Source organism: Zalophus californianus, chromosome 6 (genome assembly GCF_009762305.2).
Source record: "Zalophus californianus isolate mZalCal1 chromosome 6, mZalCal1.pri.v2, whole genome shotgun sequence".
NCBI classification, from domain to species: domain Eukaryota; kingdom Metazoa; phylum Chordata; class Mammalia; order Carnivora; family Otariidae; genus Zalophus; species Zalophus californianus.
In genome coordinates this window covers 31,515,636-31,535,620 of record NC_045600.1, presented here as the reverse complement: position 1 = coordinate 31,535,620, position 19,985 = coordinate 31,515,636, and the positions used below count along the sequence as shown (strand labels likewise).

Sequence of the window (19,985 nt, the reverse complement as noted above, 5' to 3'; positions counted from 1 at the left end):
CCTTCCCTCCTTCTGTCTTTCCTGAAATGGATTTCCAGCCCGTGGGGGCTCTGCCACATCTGTCCAGCCCTTGTCATGGCACGAACTCTGAATATCAATCACGGTGTGGCTGCTGCCGCCGTGGCCACCATCCTGAGCATCTGCGTGTGGCTGGGCCGGGTGGACATGAGGAGACCTTCCTCACCAGCTCTGACCTCAGGGAGCTCAGGGGCTGGCTCTTAGGACAGGATGCACCCAGAGGCTGGAACCCGACCAAGTGGCATCCCTGAAGGAGATACTCGCCCCCTGGAGCCTTCCACATTCCTGCTGGCGAGGTGCGGGGCTAGGCTTTCATGGAGGCCCTGGGCCACTGTGGATGTCCCCCAGCATCACGCAACACCTCGGTCTCCTCTCCCCCAGGTCCAGCTACCTTCCAGGAACCATCCCTCTGGAGCTAGGCCTTTGATGGAGTCCTCATGCAGAGTTCTGTGTCTGGATAATCCTCGACCACCTTCCCGCTGCCTCTGGGGGCCCACAGCTCCAGCCCAGGCTGCTGGGCAGGTGGGAGGGCTGCAGTCAGGATGCTCTCACTGTTGATATTTCAAGGCACTCTGGGGGAACATCCGGCCCGCAGTTTGGTTCAAATAAGGAGATGTCAGGATCCATCTATCTCTCCATTCATCTCAGATGTGTCCTTCCCCAGGGTCTTTCATGGGGGTACTTTGGGAGCACAGAGTGGGGTGTGGCTAAGAGGAGAGAGGCTGGGCCATGGCCTGTGTGATCCATCACTACCCCGCACTTAGCACCGGCGCGCCAGGAGCTCTGACATGGGCCTGTCTCAGCAGCAAGCGCCAGTCCCCGAGAAGACGCACCATTGTCTGCGTTTGGGTGTTCTGGCAGCTCTGGCACGAGCCTGGAAGGGCCCCGCTTGTCCTCACAGGTAGTTCTCTGGACAGCAGCTTGTCCAAGCCCTGGGTGTTTTACTGCATGCCTAGTCCAGGGTCAGGCTCAAGGTTATCCCTAGGACACTGTAGGTTGCTTGGCGACCTCCAGCTTGGCTGGTGGTCCCCTCAGGACACCTCATCTCGGGGGTCACCTTCTCCAAATCCAGCAAAGAACACTGGGCAAGAGAATGACTTTCAGAGTCAGAACAACCAGTTTGAATCCAGAACCTGTGACTCATTAGCTTTGACCTTGGGCTTTAAAAAAAAAAAAAAAGCCTTCATTTTTTAAGAGCAGTTTGGGTACTGTTTTTTTTTTTTTTTTTTTTAATTTCGTGAGCCTCGGTTTCCCTATTCATACAAGGGGGGAAATACTGATCTCCTGCTCACAGAGTTGGGATAAGGTACAGACGAGGTAAGGCAGCAGGCTCCTGCCGGCGGGATCAGTGCTTACCCCACAGTGGCGGCTTTATCCTCCTGCCTGCGACCCCTCTGATGCTGACCTTTGGCTCAGGTGACAGGAACACCCTCCAGAGGCTTCGATGAGAAGGCGTACCTGGCAGCCAAGCAGCTGAAGGCTGGAGAGGACCCTTACAGGCAGCATGCCTTCAACCAGTTGGAGAGTGACAAGCTGAGCCCAGACCGAGCCATCCGGGACACGCGCCATTACAGGTACAGCCTCCATCACGCCATGGAGGGCAGGGCCGGCCCCTGTCAGCAGTCCCAGGGACTGAAGGCATGAGAGAGATTTCCTCAGACTCCATCTGGTTCTTGAGACCCTCACACGCTCACCCTCAGTTGTCCTCTTGCCTCCTCTGTTTCATTGACCTCCTGAGGGCCTGTGACAGCCAAGGAGACTCAGCGGGCACCGGGGAGGCCACTCAGCACCTCAGTCTGGAGTCCCAGGGAGAGTGGGCTGCCAGGGGACCACAGGGAGGCCAGAGGGGGCGGGCGAGCCTGCTGATGGTGGCTGAGGTGAAGAGGGGCCACCAACCCTGCCCGCACTGTGCAAGGGATTCTCCTCTTTCTGCCCCGCTGCCCCCGCTTCCTCAGCAGTTCCCAGAAATGCTCCCCAACCTTGCTCTTGGCTCTCCCAGTGTGGTAGGTGGGAGAGGCCCCAGAGCAGGACCAAGGACAGCTTCCATGATGATCCCCACTCTGACTGCACTCGGTGTGAGTGACTGACCTTGGGCAAGCCATCAATGCCCCCTCCTTGGTTCAGGCCCTTCATGTGTCCTGTCTGGATTATAGTCGCCACCTCCAGTTCCCCCTTCCTGCCCTCACCTATGGGAATAGTCTGAGGTCCTTACCCTGAAGTGCAAGCCCTGAACCTCTGCTCCTCCAGGCCCTGAACCTCTGCTCCTTTTCGCCTAGCACTTAATGCTCCTGCAGTCCTATACCCTCCTGACCCCTCGCCCTTGTCTATGCACACACTGTTTCCCCCGCCTGAACCCCCACCCCCCACTTGTACCTTCACGACCCCCCTCGGTGTCCTCTCCTCCAGGGAAGGTTTCTTGCCAACCCAGGCTGGTCTGGGGGCTTCCTCTGTGCTCTGTGCCGACAGGGCAGTGAGGGGCTGTTGGAGCAGACTCACCCATGTGCCTGCATTTTTGAGTGACCAACGGGCTGTGTTGGACCAGCTATGTACCTAGCACCAGGCTGGTCCTGGTCTAAGGGTAGGTGGGGATGATGCAGGTCAAGATTGCTTTTCCTTCTGAAGCAGCTACTCCACAGCACAAAAGGTATGTGTGAGATAAGGGTGCAGAAAGGGACATGCTTCTAGCACCTTCCATGTCACTCATGGAGGTGAGCCTGAAATCCGGTGGGCTTGGCCGCCTGTCAAGAGGAGATGGACATGGAGTTGGGGGAGCCCCAGACTGTCCTCACTGTCTTGGAACCCCAGCACTGCCAGTACGACAATAATCCTGCTACTCGGAAAGGTCTCCCCACAGGTCCAATGGCCAGCTCAGATCTCAGAAGTTCTTTCTGTCAGTGCTGGTGTGGAGTCCACCTGCACTGTGGGGCCCACAAGGCTATGTCCACACAGCTCTACTTGGAGACCTTTCCTGGCAACTGCCACCCCGGCTATGGCCAACCCTGACCCCAAGACGTAGAGGTTCTATGGATCCAAATCTCTGAACTGATCCAGGGTTAGCCTGGATCACCTCTGCCCTCCCTCCCACTAAGACCACCTCATAGCTTCTCAGGTGCTCACTGAAGAACTTAAAGGAGGAGTTCCTCTTGGGGTGACACAGGTCTTAAAATGAGACTCTTCGAGTGTGAGGCAGGGGTGGTTTGGTGAGGCCAGCCTCCCTTCCTGCCCCCATGTTGCTACCAGCCCTCTCAGAAGCCTGAGGTGGATCAGGGTGCGTGTGTGTGTGTGTGTGTGTGTGTGTGTGTGTGTGTGTGTGCATGCACATGTAGGTGAAGCCACAGAGGGGCTGGCATTCACGAGCTGGAGAAGAGCCTTGCTCTTCTCCTTGGCGCTCCGGATAGCAGCTTCTGCTGGCCTCCAAACAGTCAGGCTAGTTCCTAGTCCAGCCCTCAATCTGGGGAGCCCCCTCAAGAGGAACAGAGAGACCAGGCAAGACAGACCTACCAGCATCACAAAGAAAACCCCACCAGCACCCCAAACTTGAAACACAGGCCTGGGACAAACCTCTTCAAAGGCTCTTGGCTTCTGAGAGCCAGATAAATCGCCATCATCATGGTTGTAAATCCCAGAGAAATGCAGAGTGGAGAGAGTTGGAGGGGGCGGGTGGGGGGGAGGTCAGGTCTACCCTCCAGATGGGGTATGGGTAGGTAGGCCACTTTCAGGTGGAGAATGGGCATCACTATCCAGATTCTCTCCTTCCTGGGCACCAGATGGTTGGGGTTCCCAGTCAGGACGTGGGTCCCTGGAGGTCAGTGCTGGGGGACCGGGAACCCAGGAAGCAGCTGCTTCTCCCAGCACTCCCCCTGCCCTGTCCCAGCAGGCCAAGCCCACTCCCACCCCCAAATCTGCACGCCTCTGGGAGGATGCACTTGGGAAGCCTGGCTTCTGGGGGGGGGGGCAGAGGTGAATTTCCCTACCCCTCCACCTCTCCTACTTACTACATCCCCTCTCAGGGAGAATGCTTCTAAAGCCTCTCAGGATTCCTCCCATGGGGGTCCCAGGCTGGTGGGACTCCTGCCTTTCTGACCCCATCTGCTCTGCAGGGCAGGAAATGGGCCTGGGAATCCGGCTGTAAGACGCTGTCAGGGGCGTGAGTGCTGGAATGAGAAAACAGACCCTGCTGGAATAGTCAGAGAGCAATTGTAATAAAGAAGATTGCCATGAAAACCAGCTGCCTTCCCGCCGGCCCCAGGAGCACGAATAAAAGCACTCGCAGAAGCGACAGGGATGGAGGCTGGCAGGAATGGATTGTTTTAATTCCCTTTCCGGAGGAGGGGGAAGCCAAGGGCTGAAAATGTGGTGTGAGCCGGAGAAGGGGGAGGGAGCGGGGTGGCAGGCAGTGCTCGGGGTGTTCTGGGGGGGGGCTTCTGTGCGCTCCAGGGGGAGGTCAGGACCCCTGGAGGAGAGAGGCTGCTCTCCCGCCCCGGGTCACCAGCCAGCTGTCCGGGCTGGGCAGCGAGAGGGAGGGAGTCACAGGACTATAGCAGAGGGGTGATTCCTCTCCAGAGCCTCCAATGTCGCGAGCCAGGAGAAGAGAAAGAAGCCACAGGGTGCTGCCGCTGTAGCTGAACAGAGGCTGGTCTCCCTGTCTCCCCCGTTTTGTCTCTCTCTGGCAGGCAGGGAGCTCCGTCTGTTGGCCCAGGGCTGGGTCCCCGGGGCCTGGAGCGGTGCCCACACAGACACGATTGTCAGAACCTTTCTGAATGCTTCAGTGATGGGGGGGTCTGAGGGCTCTAGGTCTTTGGTAAAGGTGACCAGGCCAGGAAAAGTGCCCCAACCTGTGGCTTCCCTCCGTGGGCTCCAGGCCGGATGGGCGGAGTGGGGCGGAGGGTGGGCGTGGAGCGCAGCCCCGCACCCTGGTTTCAGGCTTGCCTTCCCTGTCCCACAGCGGTATTCCTGGGGGCAGCAGGCTGGACAGAGAGAAGCCTCCAGCCTGTCCTAAGGATGTTCCCATGGTGCCCTCTGACCCCTGTGCTCCATTCGCAGTTGCCCGTCTGTTTCCTACTCTGCGGACCTGCCGGCCACCAGCGTCATCATCACCTTCCACAATGAGGCCCGCTCCACCCTCCTGCGCACTGTGAAGAGGTGAGCCCCATCTCAGGACCCTCGCCTCAATGGTGCTGCTTCCCAAGGCCCCCAAGATCTGCCAAGCCCCCGGCAGGGGCGCACATTGAGACAGGGTGCGGGGCCAGATGGTGTGAAGAGGTCAGCCCCTGGGAGGGGGAGTCCTATCCTTCTGAAAAGCTGGAGCTGGTGAATCAGGGTCAGAGAGACCCCAGCAATCTAGTTATTAGGATGCACAAGCACAAGGTCAGGTCCCCAGGACAAAGGCAGATATTCAAGGGGCAGGAGCCAAGGGAGTCAGGGGTGGACATGAAGCCTCAGGTGGATGGCCGTCAGCCCAGTAGGTGCCAGCCAGCGATTCACAGGGAGGTGCCCCTCTGTCCTCCTTAACTTGGGCCTGCGGTCAAGTTTAACTCCTACTTGCCCCATTTCTTTAATGAGAATAGGATTTGGAGTATTCCAGGGATTAAAGAAGCTTGGGTTTCCTTTCCCAGGGAGTAGAGGAAGAGGAAGGATGGTGGGAAGGAAAGCAGGCCGGCAGTTCCGGGCCTAGCTGGGTGGGGTCCCACCCACCCCCTCCCCCCACCCCTGGCCCTGGCAGGACTTGTTAAGCCTAAGCAGTCAGAGCAGCTACAGGTCCTGTCTTGACAACGAAACTGGGGCAGTTCCCACAACCCATCTGGACCAGGTCCCAGGTGCCTGCAGGTCCAGGCAGCAGGGTCAGCCAGGTCCTTGGAAGAGCCTGAGGACCATACCGCTCCTCAGCCGCTCATCAGGGCCCGGGAGTTTTGCGAGAAGCTGCTCGTGGCTAGTGTGCCAGCCCCTGAGCTGGGTGGTGGGGCAGTCCTGGGGCAGGGAGAGGTAAATGGAAGGTGACCCCTAAATCCAGGCTCCTCTGTCCCCATCACTATGTCCCCATCACTCCAGTGTCCTGAACCGAACTCCAGCCAGCCTGATCCAGGAGATCATCTTAGTGGATGACTTCAGTTCAGATCGTAAGTTTCTACCTCCTGTTATTCGCACCCTTCCAAACTCTCGTTTCCCCAGAGCGTGGAGACAAGCACTCCCAGGGCCGTGCTGGATATCACGGGCTGACCCCTGCCCCTCAACCGGGATCTTTTTTTTTTTTTTAAGATTTTATTTATTTGACAGAGAGAGTGTGAGAGAGCACAAGCAGGGGGAACAGTTGAGGGAGAGGGAGAAGCAGGTTCCCCGCCAAGCAGGGAGCCCGATGCGGGGCTGATCCCAGGAGCCTGGGATCATGACCTGAGCCGAAGGCAGACGCTCAACCATCTGAGCCACCTAGGTGCCCCAACGGGATCTTCAGTCTTTTCTAGGTGCCCTCCCTGAATCTGTTCCCAGGTGCCAAGGAAGGGGAAAGAGGTGTTGTTTTGATGGGACACCAGTGAGATGACATTTTTTTAAAAAACAGAAGCGGGCGCCTGGGTGGCTCAGTTGGTTGAGCGACTGCCTTCGGCTCAGGTCATGATCCTGGAGTCCCGGGATCGAGTCCCGCATCGGGCTCCCTGCTCAGCAGGGAGTCTGCTTCTCCCTCTGACCCTCTTCCCTCTTGTGCTCTCTATCTCTCATTCTCTCTCTCAAATAAATAAATAACATAAAATAAAAAAATAAAAACAGAAGCAACATCAGCAGCATCCTTTGTTATTACAAGTGCCAAATGCTGAGGATTGTCCCTTCAGTGTGGCTGTGCTGGTGTTGACCTGGCTACCCGCTGACCTGCTGGTGCTCTCTGGTGTGGGGGCAGTGCCATGAGTATTCCTCAGTCTGGCCTGGGAGTGAGGCACAGGGCAATCCTTTGGCCATTAGAGATGACCAGGTTCCGTGTACCTCCCCACCCCCTTCCCTTTCCCTGAACCTACTGTGAGACATCTTCTGGGCAGTTGCAGGGGCGACCAAACCCCCCGTGGTCTGATGCCCATATCTGAATGAGCTTGCTTCCTTCTCTTCACCTTCAGCTGAAGACTGTCTGCTCCTGACCAGGATCCCCAAGGTCAAGTGCCTGCGCAATGATCGGCGGGAAGGTAAGTTCTTGGATCCTGGGTGCCACTGCAGACCCATTTTGGTCTAGACCTCGGCACCTCCCCATTCCCTTTTGGCACCATGTCACACTAAGCCAGCATGTGCCTGCTGCATTCCTGGTGGCCAGGACCAAGGTCTGTGGAAAGGCCCTTCTGCTATCCTGGGTCAGCCTCTGCCACCGCATGACTGTAGGCAAGTCGCTCTACTTCTGGCTGCCTGGGTTATCTCTTCTGAGGGGTGGAGTTAATAATAGTCCCCTTCCTGCCTTGCATGGCTATTGTAAGGATTAAATGAGATAAACTATGTGGAAATGCTTCAAGAAAACCAAAGGACATTATTTTTTTAAAAGATTTTATTTATTTATTTGACAGAGAGAGAGAGAGAGAGAAAGAGCAAGCAGGGGGAGTGACAGGCAGAGGGAGAAAGAGAAGCAGGCTCCCTGCCAAGCAGGGAGCCCGATGTGGGGCTCGATCCCGGGACCCTGGGATCATGACCTGAGCTGAAGGCAGATGCTTAACCGACCGAGCCACCTAGACACCCGGGGCGTTATAAAGCCGATGTCACCTCACTTCCAATCGAGAGGTGTTTTGGAGCATCAGCCATATGCAGCTAGGATTGTACATGGCAATCTAGGAAGCACAAAACAAGTATGAAACTTGGTCCCTGCCCTCGGAGAGCTTATTGTAAGGCCAAGGAGTCAGGACTCACCACAGGCACAGACTGGTCATGGTGATATGGGGGCAGACCCCAGGAGAGGGATGTGATGGGGGACTAGGCCTTGCCTGGGTGAGGGCGCAGTGAAACAGGTGAAGGGAGCAAGGCAGAGCAGTCCAGGCTTGTGGACTTGGCACGAGTGCTGGTCAGGCACAGGCCCACCTGCAATACTAACAGCCCTCTCCCTGAGTGCTCACCTGTAGCAGGCATCTACTCTGCCTATGTTCTCACATTCCTTCTTCCTAACAGCCCATTGTCCCCCTTCGCACATAAGGAAAGTGAGGCCTAAGGAGGTTCAGTAATTTGCCCACGGTGATGAGTAGAGGAGCCAGAATTCCAACATGGAGGAGGGAGGCCACCCTTAACCTCTCTCTCCTCCTCCCTGCCTGGGAGAATCTGGGTCTGGTCAGGAGGGGAAATGGTGGGGTGAGGGTAGATGGCAGAAAACCTTGGAAGCCAGAGAAAGGCATTTAGACTTGATAAGGCAGGTAGTAGGGAGCCACTGAAGGTTTGAGAGAGAAAGAGAGAGAGAGATGTGAGGGGCATAATGAAGAAAGACCAGTCAGACCAAGGAGACCTGCTCACTGGCATGGAAGAGGCCAGAGAGAAATGAAATTTCTCCCAAGCACTGGGTTGTAGGTACCTCTAGGCCCAGGACTATAATGTTTCCTGGGGTTTGCCCAACACAGGTACAAACCTTAAGTGCTTGCTACCTACCAGTGGAGTACAAGGGTGGGACAGATGGATTTTTGCACAGATGGATGTATAGTCAGATGGATGGGGGCAGAGTACAGGGCAGAGGTATGGCCAGGGAAATCTCTCCAAGGAGCAACTGTATTCTGAACTCTTAGAGCGAGGCCCCTCCATCTCCACAGCTCACAAGATACCAGTGGCTGTTCTCTCAGTAGCCCCAGCTGGGCCTCCTCTCTCCCCAGGATCTGCCAAAAGTGAGGCCATTCTTCGACAGTTGGTGAACCAGCAGCAAGACTGTTTGGGGTGGGGGTCGAAGCAGAGCAGAATCTAGCACATGTCGGCCTCCTAGGCACCGGGCACTCTCCCTGGCAGGTGGGGATTATTTTCTCTCTGGGTCTTTTAGATGAGAAAACCCAGGCTCAGAGAGGTTAAATAACATGCCTAAGGTACGTGAAGGGTCTGGCATACTAACTCCAACCTGTCTTAGTCTAGAAGATTCTCACGAGGTCACCTCTCACGAGGTCACACATGATGATGCAGCTGAAGGGGACAGCTTGTGTGGAAATGCTTCAAGAAAACCAAAGGACATTATTTTTTTGGAGATCCCGGGGGGTAGGGAGGAAAGGGTTTTGGTTTCTGGTTTTCTTTTGGTACCAAAACACACTCGCTTGCACATTCCATTCGCTAATGCCTGACTGTTCATCAGTGTGTCCCCAGAGCCCAGAACAGTATCTGGTACACAGAGAGCATTCAGAGAATGAGCCTAGAGTAATGATGGTTGCTGAGTGGATGAGAGAAAAGAGAGGGAGGGAGGGAGGAAATAATCAAATACAAAGTAAAACTCAATCACAGGAACTCAGAGGAAGCCTTGAAAGCCCTGAGACTTTTGAGGGATGGCGGGGAAGCAAACTGGCCCCGTCCCAGTACCAACCCCTGTCCACTCCCATGGCAGGGTTGATCCGGTCCCGCGTTCGTGGGGCAGATGTGGCCACAGCTGCTGTGCTCACCTTTCTGGACAGCCACTGTGAAGTGAACACCGAGTGGCTACAGCCCATGCTGCAGCGGGTCAAGGAGGTGAGTCCCTCTGTCCCTGTGGGAGCTCCGTCCCTTGGGACGTGCCCACCACGTTCTTGGCATGAGGGTGCGTGAACAGTCATTAGCATTGGATAGGCGGAGTAGGAGCCTAAATGGTCGGCTTCCTACAGAGTGACATCATGTTAGTGAGCTTTCTCCTCTGAAAATGAGGGTAACTGTAGTATTTGTCTCACGGGGTTGTTGTGAGAATTCATGTGGATGTGGGCTTGGGTGAGCTGTAAAGCTCCTACTACCAGTGGTGGTGAGGTTTTGCTCCCGGGGGAGGCGGGTCCTGTGCAGGGGCAGGGGGCAGCTTGGGGTCAAGACTGGGAAGCCTGAGAAGGAGGAAGGGGGTGTGGCCTTGTCAAGGACAGATGAGGACAGGGGGCCCCTAGCACGTGCCAGTGTTTCACCAGAAGGCGGAGGGTAGGAGAGGTGGAGGGAAGGATGAAGTAATCACGGATCAACCATAAAAAGACAAATAACCCAACTTAAAAATGGGCAAAGGATTTGGATGAACATTTCTTCAAGGCAAATACACAAATGGCCAACAAGCACAGGAAAAGATGCTCAACATTTTTAAGCCTTGAGGGAAACGCAAGTCAAAACCACAGTCAGGTACTGCTTGATACCTACAGGATGGCTGTGACCAAAGGATGGACAGTGACAAGGGCTAGTGAGGGTGTGGAGAAGTGGGAGTCTTTTCACTCATTGCTGGTGAGAATGTAACATGGGGCAGCCGCTTTGGAAAACAGTCCTGCAGTTCCTCAAAAGCTTAAACACAGAGTTACCTGATGACCCTTCCACTGCTGGGTATATACCCAAGAGAAGTGGAAACACACTCCACACAAAAAATTGCACGGCAGCGTTCGGGGCAGTATCATTCAGAATAGCCAAAATGTGGAAAGAGCCCAAACGTCTGTCGATATAGCCATACAACAAAGTACTAGTCAGCCATAAAAAGGAGTGGAGTACTGATATGTGCAACAATGTGGATGAAAATGTTTCCCTAAGTGAAAGAAGCGGGTCACAAAAGGCCACGTGTTCTATGATTCCACTGATACGAGATGTCCAGAATAAAACAAAGCCCTAGAAACAGAAAGATGAATGGTTGTCAGGGGCTGGAGGGAGAGAGGATGGGGAGTGACCGCTAACAGGTACAGGGTTTCTTGTTGGGATGATGAAAATGTTCTGGAATTAGAAAGGGGTGATGGGTGCACAATCTTGTGAATATATTGTAAGCCACCAAATTTGTACACTTTTTTTTTTTTATTAGAGAGAATGAGAGATAGAGAGCACGAGAGGGAAGAGGGTCAGAGGGAGAAGCAGACTCCCCGCCGAGCAGGGAGCCCGATGCGGGACTCGATCCCGGGACTCCAGGATCATGACCTGAGCCGAAGGCAGTCGCTTAACCAATTGAGCCACCCAGGCGCCCCCAAATTTGTACACTTTCAAATGGTGAATTTTATCGCATGTCAATTACGGCTAATGAAATTGCTATAAAAATGTGAATTATATCTCAGAACAAAAAAGTGTATAAAAAGGCAAAGGCGAGGCCCCCACCGAGCTCTGTGGGAAACCATGGGTGGTCTCCCCTGCTCTGCCTCCTCCCAGGCTTTCGTGGTCCTGAGAGGGGGTGTGAACTGAGGGGCAGAGCTGGGCTCCAAGTTGCAGACAAGAGGATTTTGAGGGTCAGCGCAGAGTGCAGGGGGAGAAGAGGCTCTGGTCTGGGTCCCTCTGTGGAGGGAGAGGCAAGAGAGGGCTGATGGCCATTGATAGTTTTGCGTAGGGTGAACGACATAAGCCACCGACACCACTACTCTACCCCCGCATTTTTAGTAAAATTGACATTACCCACCAATGTTTTGGAGGTGGATTTGTGCCTAGGAGAGTGAAGGGAGTAATGAATCTGACCTTGAAGCAGATGTGGCATGAAAGAGTGACAGCCAGGTTGCATGGGGACGGCGGAGTCCCTGCCCTCACGCTGCTGGCGGTCCAGTTGGGAGGATGTACAAAGGTGGATGACAATTAATAAAACGATAGTTCAAACCAGCAACAGAAGAGCCACCTCAGACGGCATATGATTCAGTGCCCCAGGAATTGTCTGGACTGTAATTGTGAGAGCAGCTGAAAAGAGGAAGAAATCCTCAGCCTGCTGCAATCTGGCAGGGTTTTGCTGAGGAGGTGCGATCCCAGCAGGGCTCAGCATGATGTGAGGGGAAGAGGCTGGGAGAGCACTGTGCCCATGGGACCCAGGTGGAATCTTCCAGGAGCCTGGCTGTGGGGCTGCAGGACAGCTCCCAAGAACCTGCTGCATCCTGCAGAAAGGGCTGAGTGCCCCGTGGCTCGGAGAGAACTTCTGCCCACAGTCCAGGCAGCCGGGCCTTTCTTCACAGAGTCCTTGGCCTCACACCATCTCTCGTTCCCTGCCCTCCAGGACCACACCCGTGTGGTGAGCCCCATCATCGATGTCATCAGTCTGGATAACTTTGCCTACCTTGCTGCATCGGCTGATCTTCGTGGAGGTGGGTCTATCTCCCAGAGGAGGGGCTGTAGACTTGAAAGGGGCAGGTGAGGGCAGTCTCAAGCCTTGGTCTGGTGCTCTTCTGCCCAGCTGTGCCAGAGCGTCTCACACCACCCCCTTACCTCCAGAAAATGGAAAGCCCTGGGGTTGGGGACAAAGCCCTCTGGCACAATCAGTGACAGAGTCACGCTAGTCTTGTGTCTTCCCCTCTGAGGCACAAGCCCTGACACATCCTTCCCAAAGGCTGCCAGCCCAGGGACCATGCCCACAGTCCTGGCAGAAAGACACGATAGGACAGTGTCGTGCATGAATTCCTGATATGTACACCTGGAGGTGGTCTGGGCCCGGGCTGTCTAATACAGTAACTATGAGCCACATATGGCTATTGAGCTCTTAAAATGTGACCAACCTGGATTGAGATGTGCTGTAAGTGGAAAATACACAGCAGGTTTCAAAGTCTTATTATGAAAGAATGTAAAATATCTCATCAGTAGTTTTTTATATTGATTACATGTTGAAATAATAACATTTTGTGTATTTTGCATTAAAAATATATTGTTCAAATTAATTTCATATGTTCTTTTTGATATGGCTACTAGAAAAATTTACATATGTAGCTTGAATTTCTGGCTTGCATCATATTTCTTTTGGACAGCTCTGGTCTAGACTTTTTAGCCGTGCTGTCCAATATAGTAGCCATATTTGGCTATTTATATTTAAATTACAATTAAATAAAATTCTAATTCACTTCCTAACTGGCACTAGCCACATTTCAAGTGCTCAATCACCCCATGTGGCTAGTGTCTACCATACTGGATAGTCAGTACAGATATAGAACATTTCCATCATTGCAGAAAGTTCTATTGGACAGGCTGCACTAGAGAATCTGTTGCTAGGAGCTAGTGGGCAGAGTGGTTTTCCTTTTTGGGGCCCAGACTTCCAAAAAATGGAAACAGCTATTACTTCGATCTTGGAGTTGAGTGGGGTTCCGAAGAGAGCCAGGCATGTCTCCTTTGGGAAATCACCTCAGGCCCTTTGCACTTGCTGTTCTCCCAGCCTGGAATCCCATTTCCCCAGATATCTGCATGGATTAGTCCTTCATTCAGGTCAAATGTGACCTCTTTAGAGAGCCTTTCCTTTTTTTTTTTTTTAAGATTTTATTTATTTATTTATTTGAAAGAGAGAGAATGAGAGAGAGAGAGAGAGAGAGCACATGAGAGGTGGAAGGGTCAGAGGGAGAAGCAGACTCCCTGCTAAGCAGGGAGCCTGATGTGGGACTCGATCCCGGCACTCCAGGATCATGACCTGAGCCGAAGGCAGTCGCTTAACCAACTGAGCCACCCAGGTGCCCTGAGAGCCTTTCCTGACTACCATTACTAGAATAGTACGAACACCTCTCTTTTCTTTTTCTTTCTAGCACTTTTCACCTTTGACTAGCAGATTTTCGTTTTATTGATTTATTTTTGTAGTCTCTGTCCTACCCAGTAGATCAATGAGGGCAGGGACCTGTCTTGTTCTGAGTGGAGGAATGACTGCATGAATTGCCCAGGGCCCTCTGCGAGCTGGGCTCTGATCAAGGGAGACTGAGGGCTGCAGCAGCTCTGCCCTGAGCTCCGTCCTCACCCCACTCTGCCCCTTAGGATTTGACTGGAGCCTGCATTTCAAGTGGGAGCAGATCCCTCTTGAGCAGAAGATTGCCCGGACCGACCCCACCAAGCCCATAAGGTCAGTGCTGCTGCAGGCTCTGCAGAGACCCCTCCCTTCCTTGGGTCAGGGGGCCTGGGAGGCCACTGGGGGGGCCGTTTCAGTTGCTGCTGCTCCTGAGGGAGCACTATCTAAGTGCTGATTCGGTTCTGGGTCGCAGGGACAGAGAGGACAGAGGTCAGGGAGTTGCTGGATGTCCTGCCCCTGTGACTCTGCAAGCGGGGGATTCTGGGGCAAATGACCTGGGGTTCTGGGGCCATCTAGAAGGGTTCCCAGCTTCTCCAGCTCATGGGTTGCCTCTTTCCTCTCCTTGCTCCCAGGACTCCTGTCATAGCTGGAGGAATCTTTGTGATCGACAAGTCCTGGTTTAACCACTTGGGAAAGTATGATGCCCAGATGGACATCTGGGGTGGAGAGAATTTTGGTAAGTTGGAAATAACAATAACAGTAACAACAATAATAGATAACCCTACTCGAGCGAATTCTATGCATAAGGCCCTGTTCTACACATGTATGCATTCGTTTAATCCTCGCAACTCTCCGAGGTAAGTACTATTGTATTTCCATTTTACCAATAAAGAAACTGAGGCACAGAGAGGTTAAGTAATTGGTCCAGAGACACATAGCTAGTAAACAAAGATTTAGGTGGTCAGGGGGAGCCTGTGGTCACATGGTTAGACATGTGTGTGGAGGAACATACAGACTGTAACTGGGGCCGCAGCTTTAACTACCACAGCTGATTCTCTTCCAGAAAAGCCAGGGGTGGGGGGTGCAGCGGAGTTTGGTGGTTAAATGTAAGAATGGGGGCAAATGGCCTGGGTGCAAGTCCTGGCCCTACCACCTACAAGCCGTTTGGCCCTGGGCAAGTTAAAGCCTCCCGAAGCCTCCATTTCCTCAAGAGGCTGGTATGAGTACCAAATAAGAGATGAGTTAAAACACGTGGCATGCTGCTGGCGGCCATTATCATTACTGACAGGGCTGGGGGATCCCTCTAGCTCCAGCAGGAAAGGGAAGAGCCCAGCGAGCTCCCAGGGTCATCAGCGAGGTTTGGTTAGATAAAGGCCTGCTACAGTGGATCAGCCGACATGGGTAATATAAGGGGCTTTACTAAAGAGACGGTCCACACGGTGTGGGCGAGATACAGGGAGCCGCAGGGAGAGCGCAGTCCTGGGCTGGGCTGGTGACTGCTGTGAGGTGTGGCCACCCCTAGGTTTGAAAGACGGAGAGGGAGTGCTCCCTGACAGGAGCTGTGGTCTTGGGGCACCTGCAGCCAGCCCACAGCACCCAGGCAGAGGGTGTCGGGGGATAAATACCCACCCTCGCTCTCCCCCTCTCCGCTCTGACGGAGCCTGCCAGTCCGCAGGAAGGAAGCTAACAGTGCAGCCCACACGGTGAGGAGCAGGGCGAAGGATGGGGAGCGATCTGGGGGTCTTCTGTTCTTTGCAGAGCCCTTTGTTTCCTTCTTCATCCTCACCACGTTTCTTGCGAAGTAAATACGGCTGGTGGTATCTCACCCATTTGACAGGTGGGAAAACTGAGGTAGACGCTGCCTTCCAGATTTCAATCAGGAAGCTCCACATCTGACAGGTGTGCATAGTGCCCCAACCAGAGCCACTTCAGTGTTGTGAGGTGTGTTTTGTCAAAGCAAGAATTTGTCAAAGCTAGTTCTGTGTTTCTGAGAGGTGAGGAGCAGGTCTTTCTTCTCTCTCCCTGATTGGGACACAGATGAGCAGTGGGGCTTGGTTTTTTTTTTTTCTTAAAGATTTTATTTATTTATTTGAGAGAGACAGAGATAGCAACAGAGATAGCAAGAGAGCGTGAGTGGGGAGGGGAGGGGGAAGCAGGCTTCCCGCTGAGCAGGGAGCCCGATGATGCTGCGATGCGATGCGAGGCTCGATTCCAGGACGCTGGGATCATGACCTGAGCTGAAGGCGGATGCTTAACGACTGAGCCACCCAGGCGCCCCAGCAGTGGGGCTTATAACAGGTCTGATCCTAACTCAAAACCAACTGGAATGGAAACAGGCGTGGAATGTTCTCGCCTTTATAACTTACTCTTGGAAACCATTTGCAGACAGGCATTTGAAGAAGTAAATTCTGGGAACTGAGGTGCACTGACCCTTCCATCTGATCTTTCGCATGTTCTGGGCCCAAGTGACCTCCTGTGTGCCCTCAGTCTCAGCCTGAAGGGAGCTTTGGCAAAGCGGGCTTCCTGTACAGACTCAGAGGACTGGGAAACGAATGGTGTCTCCTGCATCCAGGAGCTTTTTTCTTTTTTCTTTTCTTTCTTTCTTTCTTTTTTTTTTTTTTACAGCTGGTGATTTACAGAGAAACAAGTAAATGATCAAATGTCTAACTTCAAATTGTGCCTGAGGCGAGGGCTCAGTGGTTGGGGAACTTGAAAGGTGAACCACAGAGTGTTTCTGGGAAGGGTTTTATTGCTTAGAAGAAAGTCAAAGAAATTTCTAAACTAGCCATGGTGCTCAGACATTCAGCTGCTGGGAGCAGTTTTGAGCCAGGAGAGCTCTGTTGCTGGTGGGTTTGGGCCTTTCATTTCATTCTTTTGTTGAAGGAAGGAAGATGCCTAAACTGAGACTCATTCCTGTGTCCCCTCAGAGAGCCCCAGAGGCCACTGTAAGTGGAGGTGGCCAATGTGAAAACCTTGGGGTTCCCGTTAGAGGTCCTTTTAAAAGGTAGTCAGATCATGTCGGTCCTCTGCTCACGACCCCGCAGGGACTCTGTCACATCACTGAGAGCAAAGCCCACAGTCTTCATGCCATCTGCCCTCCCCCCACGGCACACCCCCAGCTCTGCCCCCGTCTCCTGCCTCTCCCCTCCCCCCCGCCTCACTCCACCCCGCAGCCGCCTCCACCAGGCCTCCTTGCGGTCCCGGAACTTGCCGCCCACTCCAGCCTCTACAACTTTGTCCTTGCGGATCCTTCTGCCTGAAATGCTTCTCCCCCAAAAGCCACATGACTTGCTTCCTCCCCTCCTTCAGGTCTGAGCTCAAATGTCCCCTTTTGCTGGAGAACTTCCCAATCAGATTAAAACTGTAGCCCACCCCAGTTCCACTGGCGCCCTTCAGCCCCTTCCTGCTCTGTCTCCATTGCACTTAATACCATCGGATAGACGACGCATTTCACTCAGCTTCTTGTCAACTTACATCTTTGTTCCTTATTTTAGTGAGTTCCCATCACCTACCCGTGGGTGTGTAAGGATTCTAGAACAGTGTATGACACATAATTAGCAGGTGCCCAATAAAATTTTGCTGAATGAACTAAGGAGTCTGGTTCAAACAGTGCAGCTTGCTGGACAAAATGTGAACTTGACATTATAATTCTGCAAGAGTATTTGGGTGATCTTGGAGAGGTTACCATGTTTGAGCTTCCCAGTCCTGATTAAAAATATGGGGACGGGGCACCTGGCTGGCTCAGTTGGTAAAGCATGCGACTCTTGACCTCAGGGTCATGAGTTTGAGCCCCATGTTAGGCATGGAGCCTACTTAAAAAGAATAAATAATTTTCTTAAAAGTGAAAACAAACAAAACACGAGGATGATAATACCAGCTTCACATGCTTGCTGTGAGCATTAGACCTGGATTATAGAGCATGGCACATGTTAAGGGCTCAGTAAATGGGTGACAGTTACTGCTCGCGACCGTGTTGTGGGTAATGCCAAGAACAGTATGGACAGGGCAGGCTGGTGGGATGAAGTGGCTTATTAGTGTAACCAAGTTAGTCTGGTAGAAATGGAACCAGAATGCAGCTCTTCTGTCCCCCAGGTCTGCCCCTAGTTCTAAATCTCACTTGCTGACCCAGCTGCAGAGCTCTTCCCAGGAGAAGGGACACAAGCCTGGCAGTCTGCAGGCCGACCTAGGGAAGCCCATCAACATGGCCAGCCCTGCTATGGCACGTGTCCAGCCCTGGCCCCTGGCCCACGTCTGGAAGCTGTCTGCCGCACACAGGCTGGACGAGGTGGGCGTTAGTCACTGGGGGGTGGGGGGTGGGCCCCGATGAGCTGCGCCAGGTGAGAACCCCCAGGCCTGGCCAGGGACCACGAGTGTCTGTACAGCCAGCTGGGGAATAGGAAGAGGGACCGAGGCTGGAACTCATGAGAAAATGGTCTTTTTTTTTTTTTAATTAAAAACAAAACAAAACAAACAAAAAACAAGGGTTGTGTATTTTCTGGGACAGGAAGGAGGTGTTTTAATGTCACAGGGTGTCTGTCCAACTGTAGGGTTCATATGAAAGGGTAATCAGAAGAGATTATGAGAGGTTCAGCCAGCCACCACGGTGGGTCCTTGCCAGAAGTGACAATAGTTGAGTGGAGAACAGAGCGGGCCATTTGTGATGGCCCCCTCTAGGAAGCAGAATGGCTACTTGCATCTCCCTGCCCTTCAGTCGCTCACAGTCCTGCAGAAGCTCATTCAGCATCCCCATCACTATCAAAAGGAAGCATGTCTCAAGAGGGCCAGTGATAGCCTGTAAATGGAGACCTCCTGTGCCAAGAGGGAGGTCTGGAGCCAGAAAGACACCAGCTGGAGAGGCCTGTGGCCTGGTTGGTAGCTGGTATTCCAGCCTCGTGGATTCCCAGAGCTGACTGATGAGCAAATGCCTTCTTCCTTAACAATGTCTGGATGGGGCTTTCTAGTTGGAGGCTGGAAATGATGCTGCATTTGATTCAATTTTCCTTCTCCTCATGGCCTTGGTGTTGCTTCAGTGCTTTCCCCACTGCTCTTCCAGGGCTCAGATGCGGGCAGTGTGTAAGGGGTTGGCAATGGAGGGTATGTGTGTGGGGGGGGGGTATGTGCATGGTGTGTGTGGGGTGGGGTGTGTGGAAGGGATGTGTGTGGAGGGGGTGTGGTGTGTGCGTGTGTATGTGGTGTGTGTGTAGAGGAGGTGTATGTGGAGGATGTGTGTGTGTGTGTGTGTGTGGTGTGTGTGTAGAGGAGGTGTACGTGGAGGGTATGTGTGTGTGTGTGTGGTGTGTGTGTGTAAGCGGTATGTGTGTATGTGGTATGTGTGTGGAGGGTGTATATGTGTGTGTGGTGTGTGTGTAGATGTGTGTGAAGGGGTGTGTGTGGTGTGTGTGTATGTGGTATGTGTGTATGTGGTGTGTAGGTAGGAGATGTGTGTGGAGGGGTGTATGTGTGTAGAGATGTGTGTGGAGGGGTGTGTGTGGTGTGTGTGTGTGGTGTGTGTGTAGGAGATGTGTGTGGAGGGGTATGTGTGGTGTGTGTGTGTATGTGGTATGTGTGTATGTGGTGTGTATGTAGGAGATGTGTGTGGAGGGGTGTGTGTGTGTGTAGGAGATGTGTGTGGAGGGGTGTGTGTGGTGTGTGTGTGTATGTGTGTATAAGTGGTATGCGTGTGTGTGGTGTGTGTGTAGGAGATGTGTGTGGAGGGGTGTGTGTGGTGTGTGTGTGTGGTACGTGTGGAGGGGGTTGTGTGGGGTGGGGTGTATATGAAGGGTGTGTGTATGTGGTGTATATGGCGAGGGTGTGTGTGGGGTGAGTTGGGGATTGGGGTGTGTGGAGGGGGGCGTGTGTGGTGGGGGGCAGGGTTGTGCACATTCATGGAGTGAACATTCAGGAGCGTGTGCAAGGATGGGCACGTCCCATGTAGATGGGCCCAGGAACTCTGAGCCCCGCCTGTGCCTCCAAGGAGACACCAGGGGTGAGGGCGAGGAAGCATAGCTCCTTCCCACCTTCACTCGGGGGGGACTTGCCAGAGGCTCTTCCCTCCTGACGGCCCCCATCTCCTGCAGAGCTCTCCTTCAGGGTGTGGATGTGCGGTGGGAGCTTGGAGATCGTGCCCTGCAGCCGGGTGGGCCACGTCTTCAGGAAACGGCATCCCTACAACTTCCCTGAGGGCAATGCCCTCACCTACATCAGGTAGGTCACAATGCAAAGAGCACCAGGCTAGGAGCCAGGACACCTAGGTCCTAGACCCCACCAACCCTGTCGGTTACTCCTCCGGCTTTGGGCAGCTGCACCCCCTTTCTGGGCCTCAGTTTCCCCATTTGTTCCTGCCAGTTCTGGGATTCCAGGTACCTTGAGGGGTGGGAGGGTGAAATGGAGAGTGTTGGCACCAGACCTC

General features: G+C 53.6%; 1 protein-coding gene across 3 annotated transcripts in view; it reads left to right on the top strand.

Annotated features, from left to right (window-relative positions):
- Window positions 1-19,985, top strand: part of GALNT16 (polypeptide N-acetylgalactosaminyltransferase 16) — a 91,700-nt gene that overhangs the window by 55,828 nt on the left and 15,887 nt on the right. For 2 of the 3 annotated variants that reach the window (XM_027570846.2, XM_027570847.2), the window contains exons 3-11: window positions 1,435-1,592; window positions 5,062-5,160; window positions 6,067-6,134; window positions 7,116-7,181; window positions 9,539-9,660; window positions 12,098-12,185; window positions 13,825-13,909; window positions 14,209-14,312; window positions 19,654-19,780. In XM_027570846.2, the coding sequence (XP_027426647.1) occupies window positions 1,435-1,592; window positions 5,062-5,160; window positions 6,067-6,134; window positions 7,116-7,181; window positions 9,539-9,660; window positions 12,098-12,185; window positions 13,825-13,909; window positions 14,209-14,312; window positions 19,654-19,780 (917 nt within the window). Of the gene's footprint in view, window positions 1-1,434; window positions 1,593-4,240; window positions 4,375-5,061; window positions 5,161-6,066; window positions 6,135-7,115; window positions 7,182-9,538; window positions 9,661-12,097; window positions 12,186-13,824; window positions 13,910-14,208; window positions 14,313-19,653; window positions 19,781-19,985 lie in introns of those variants that run through there. The other variant, XM_027570848.2, reaches the window with a different exon arrangement.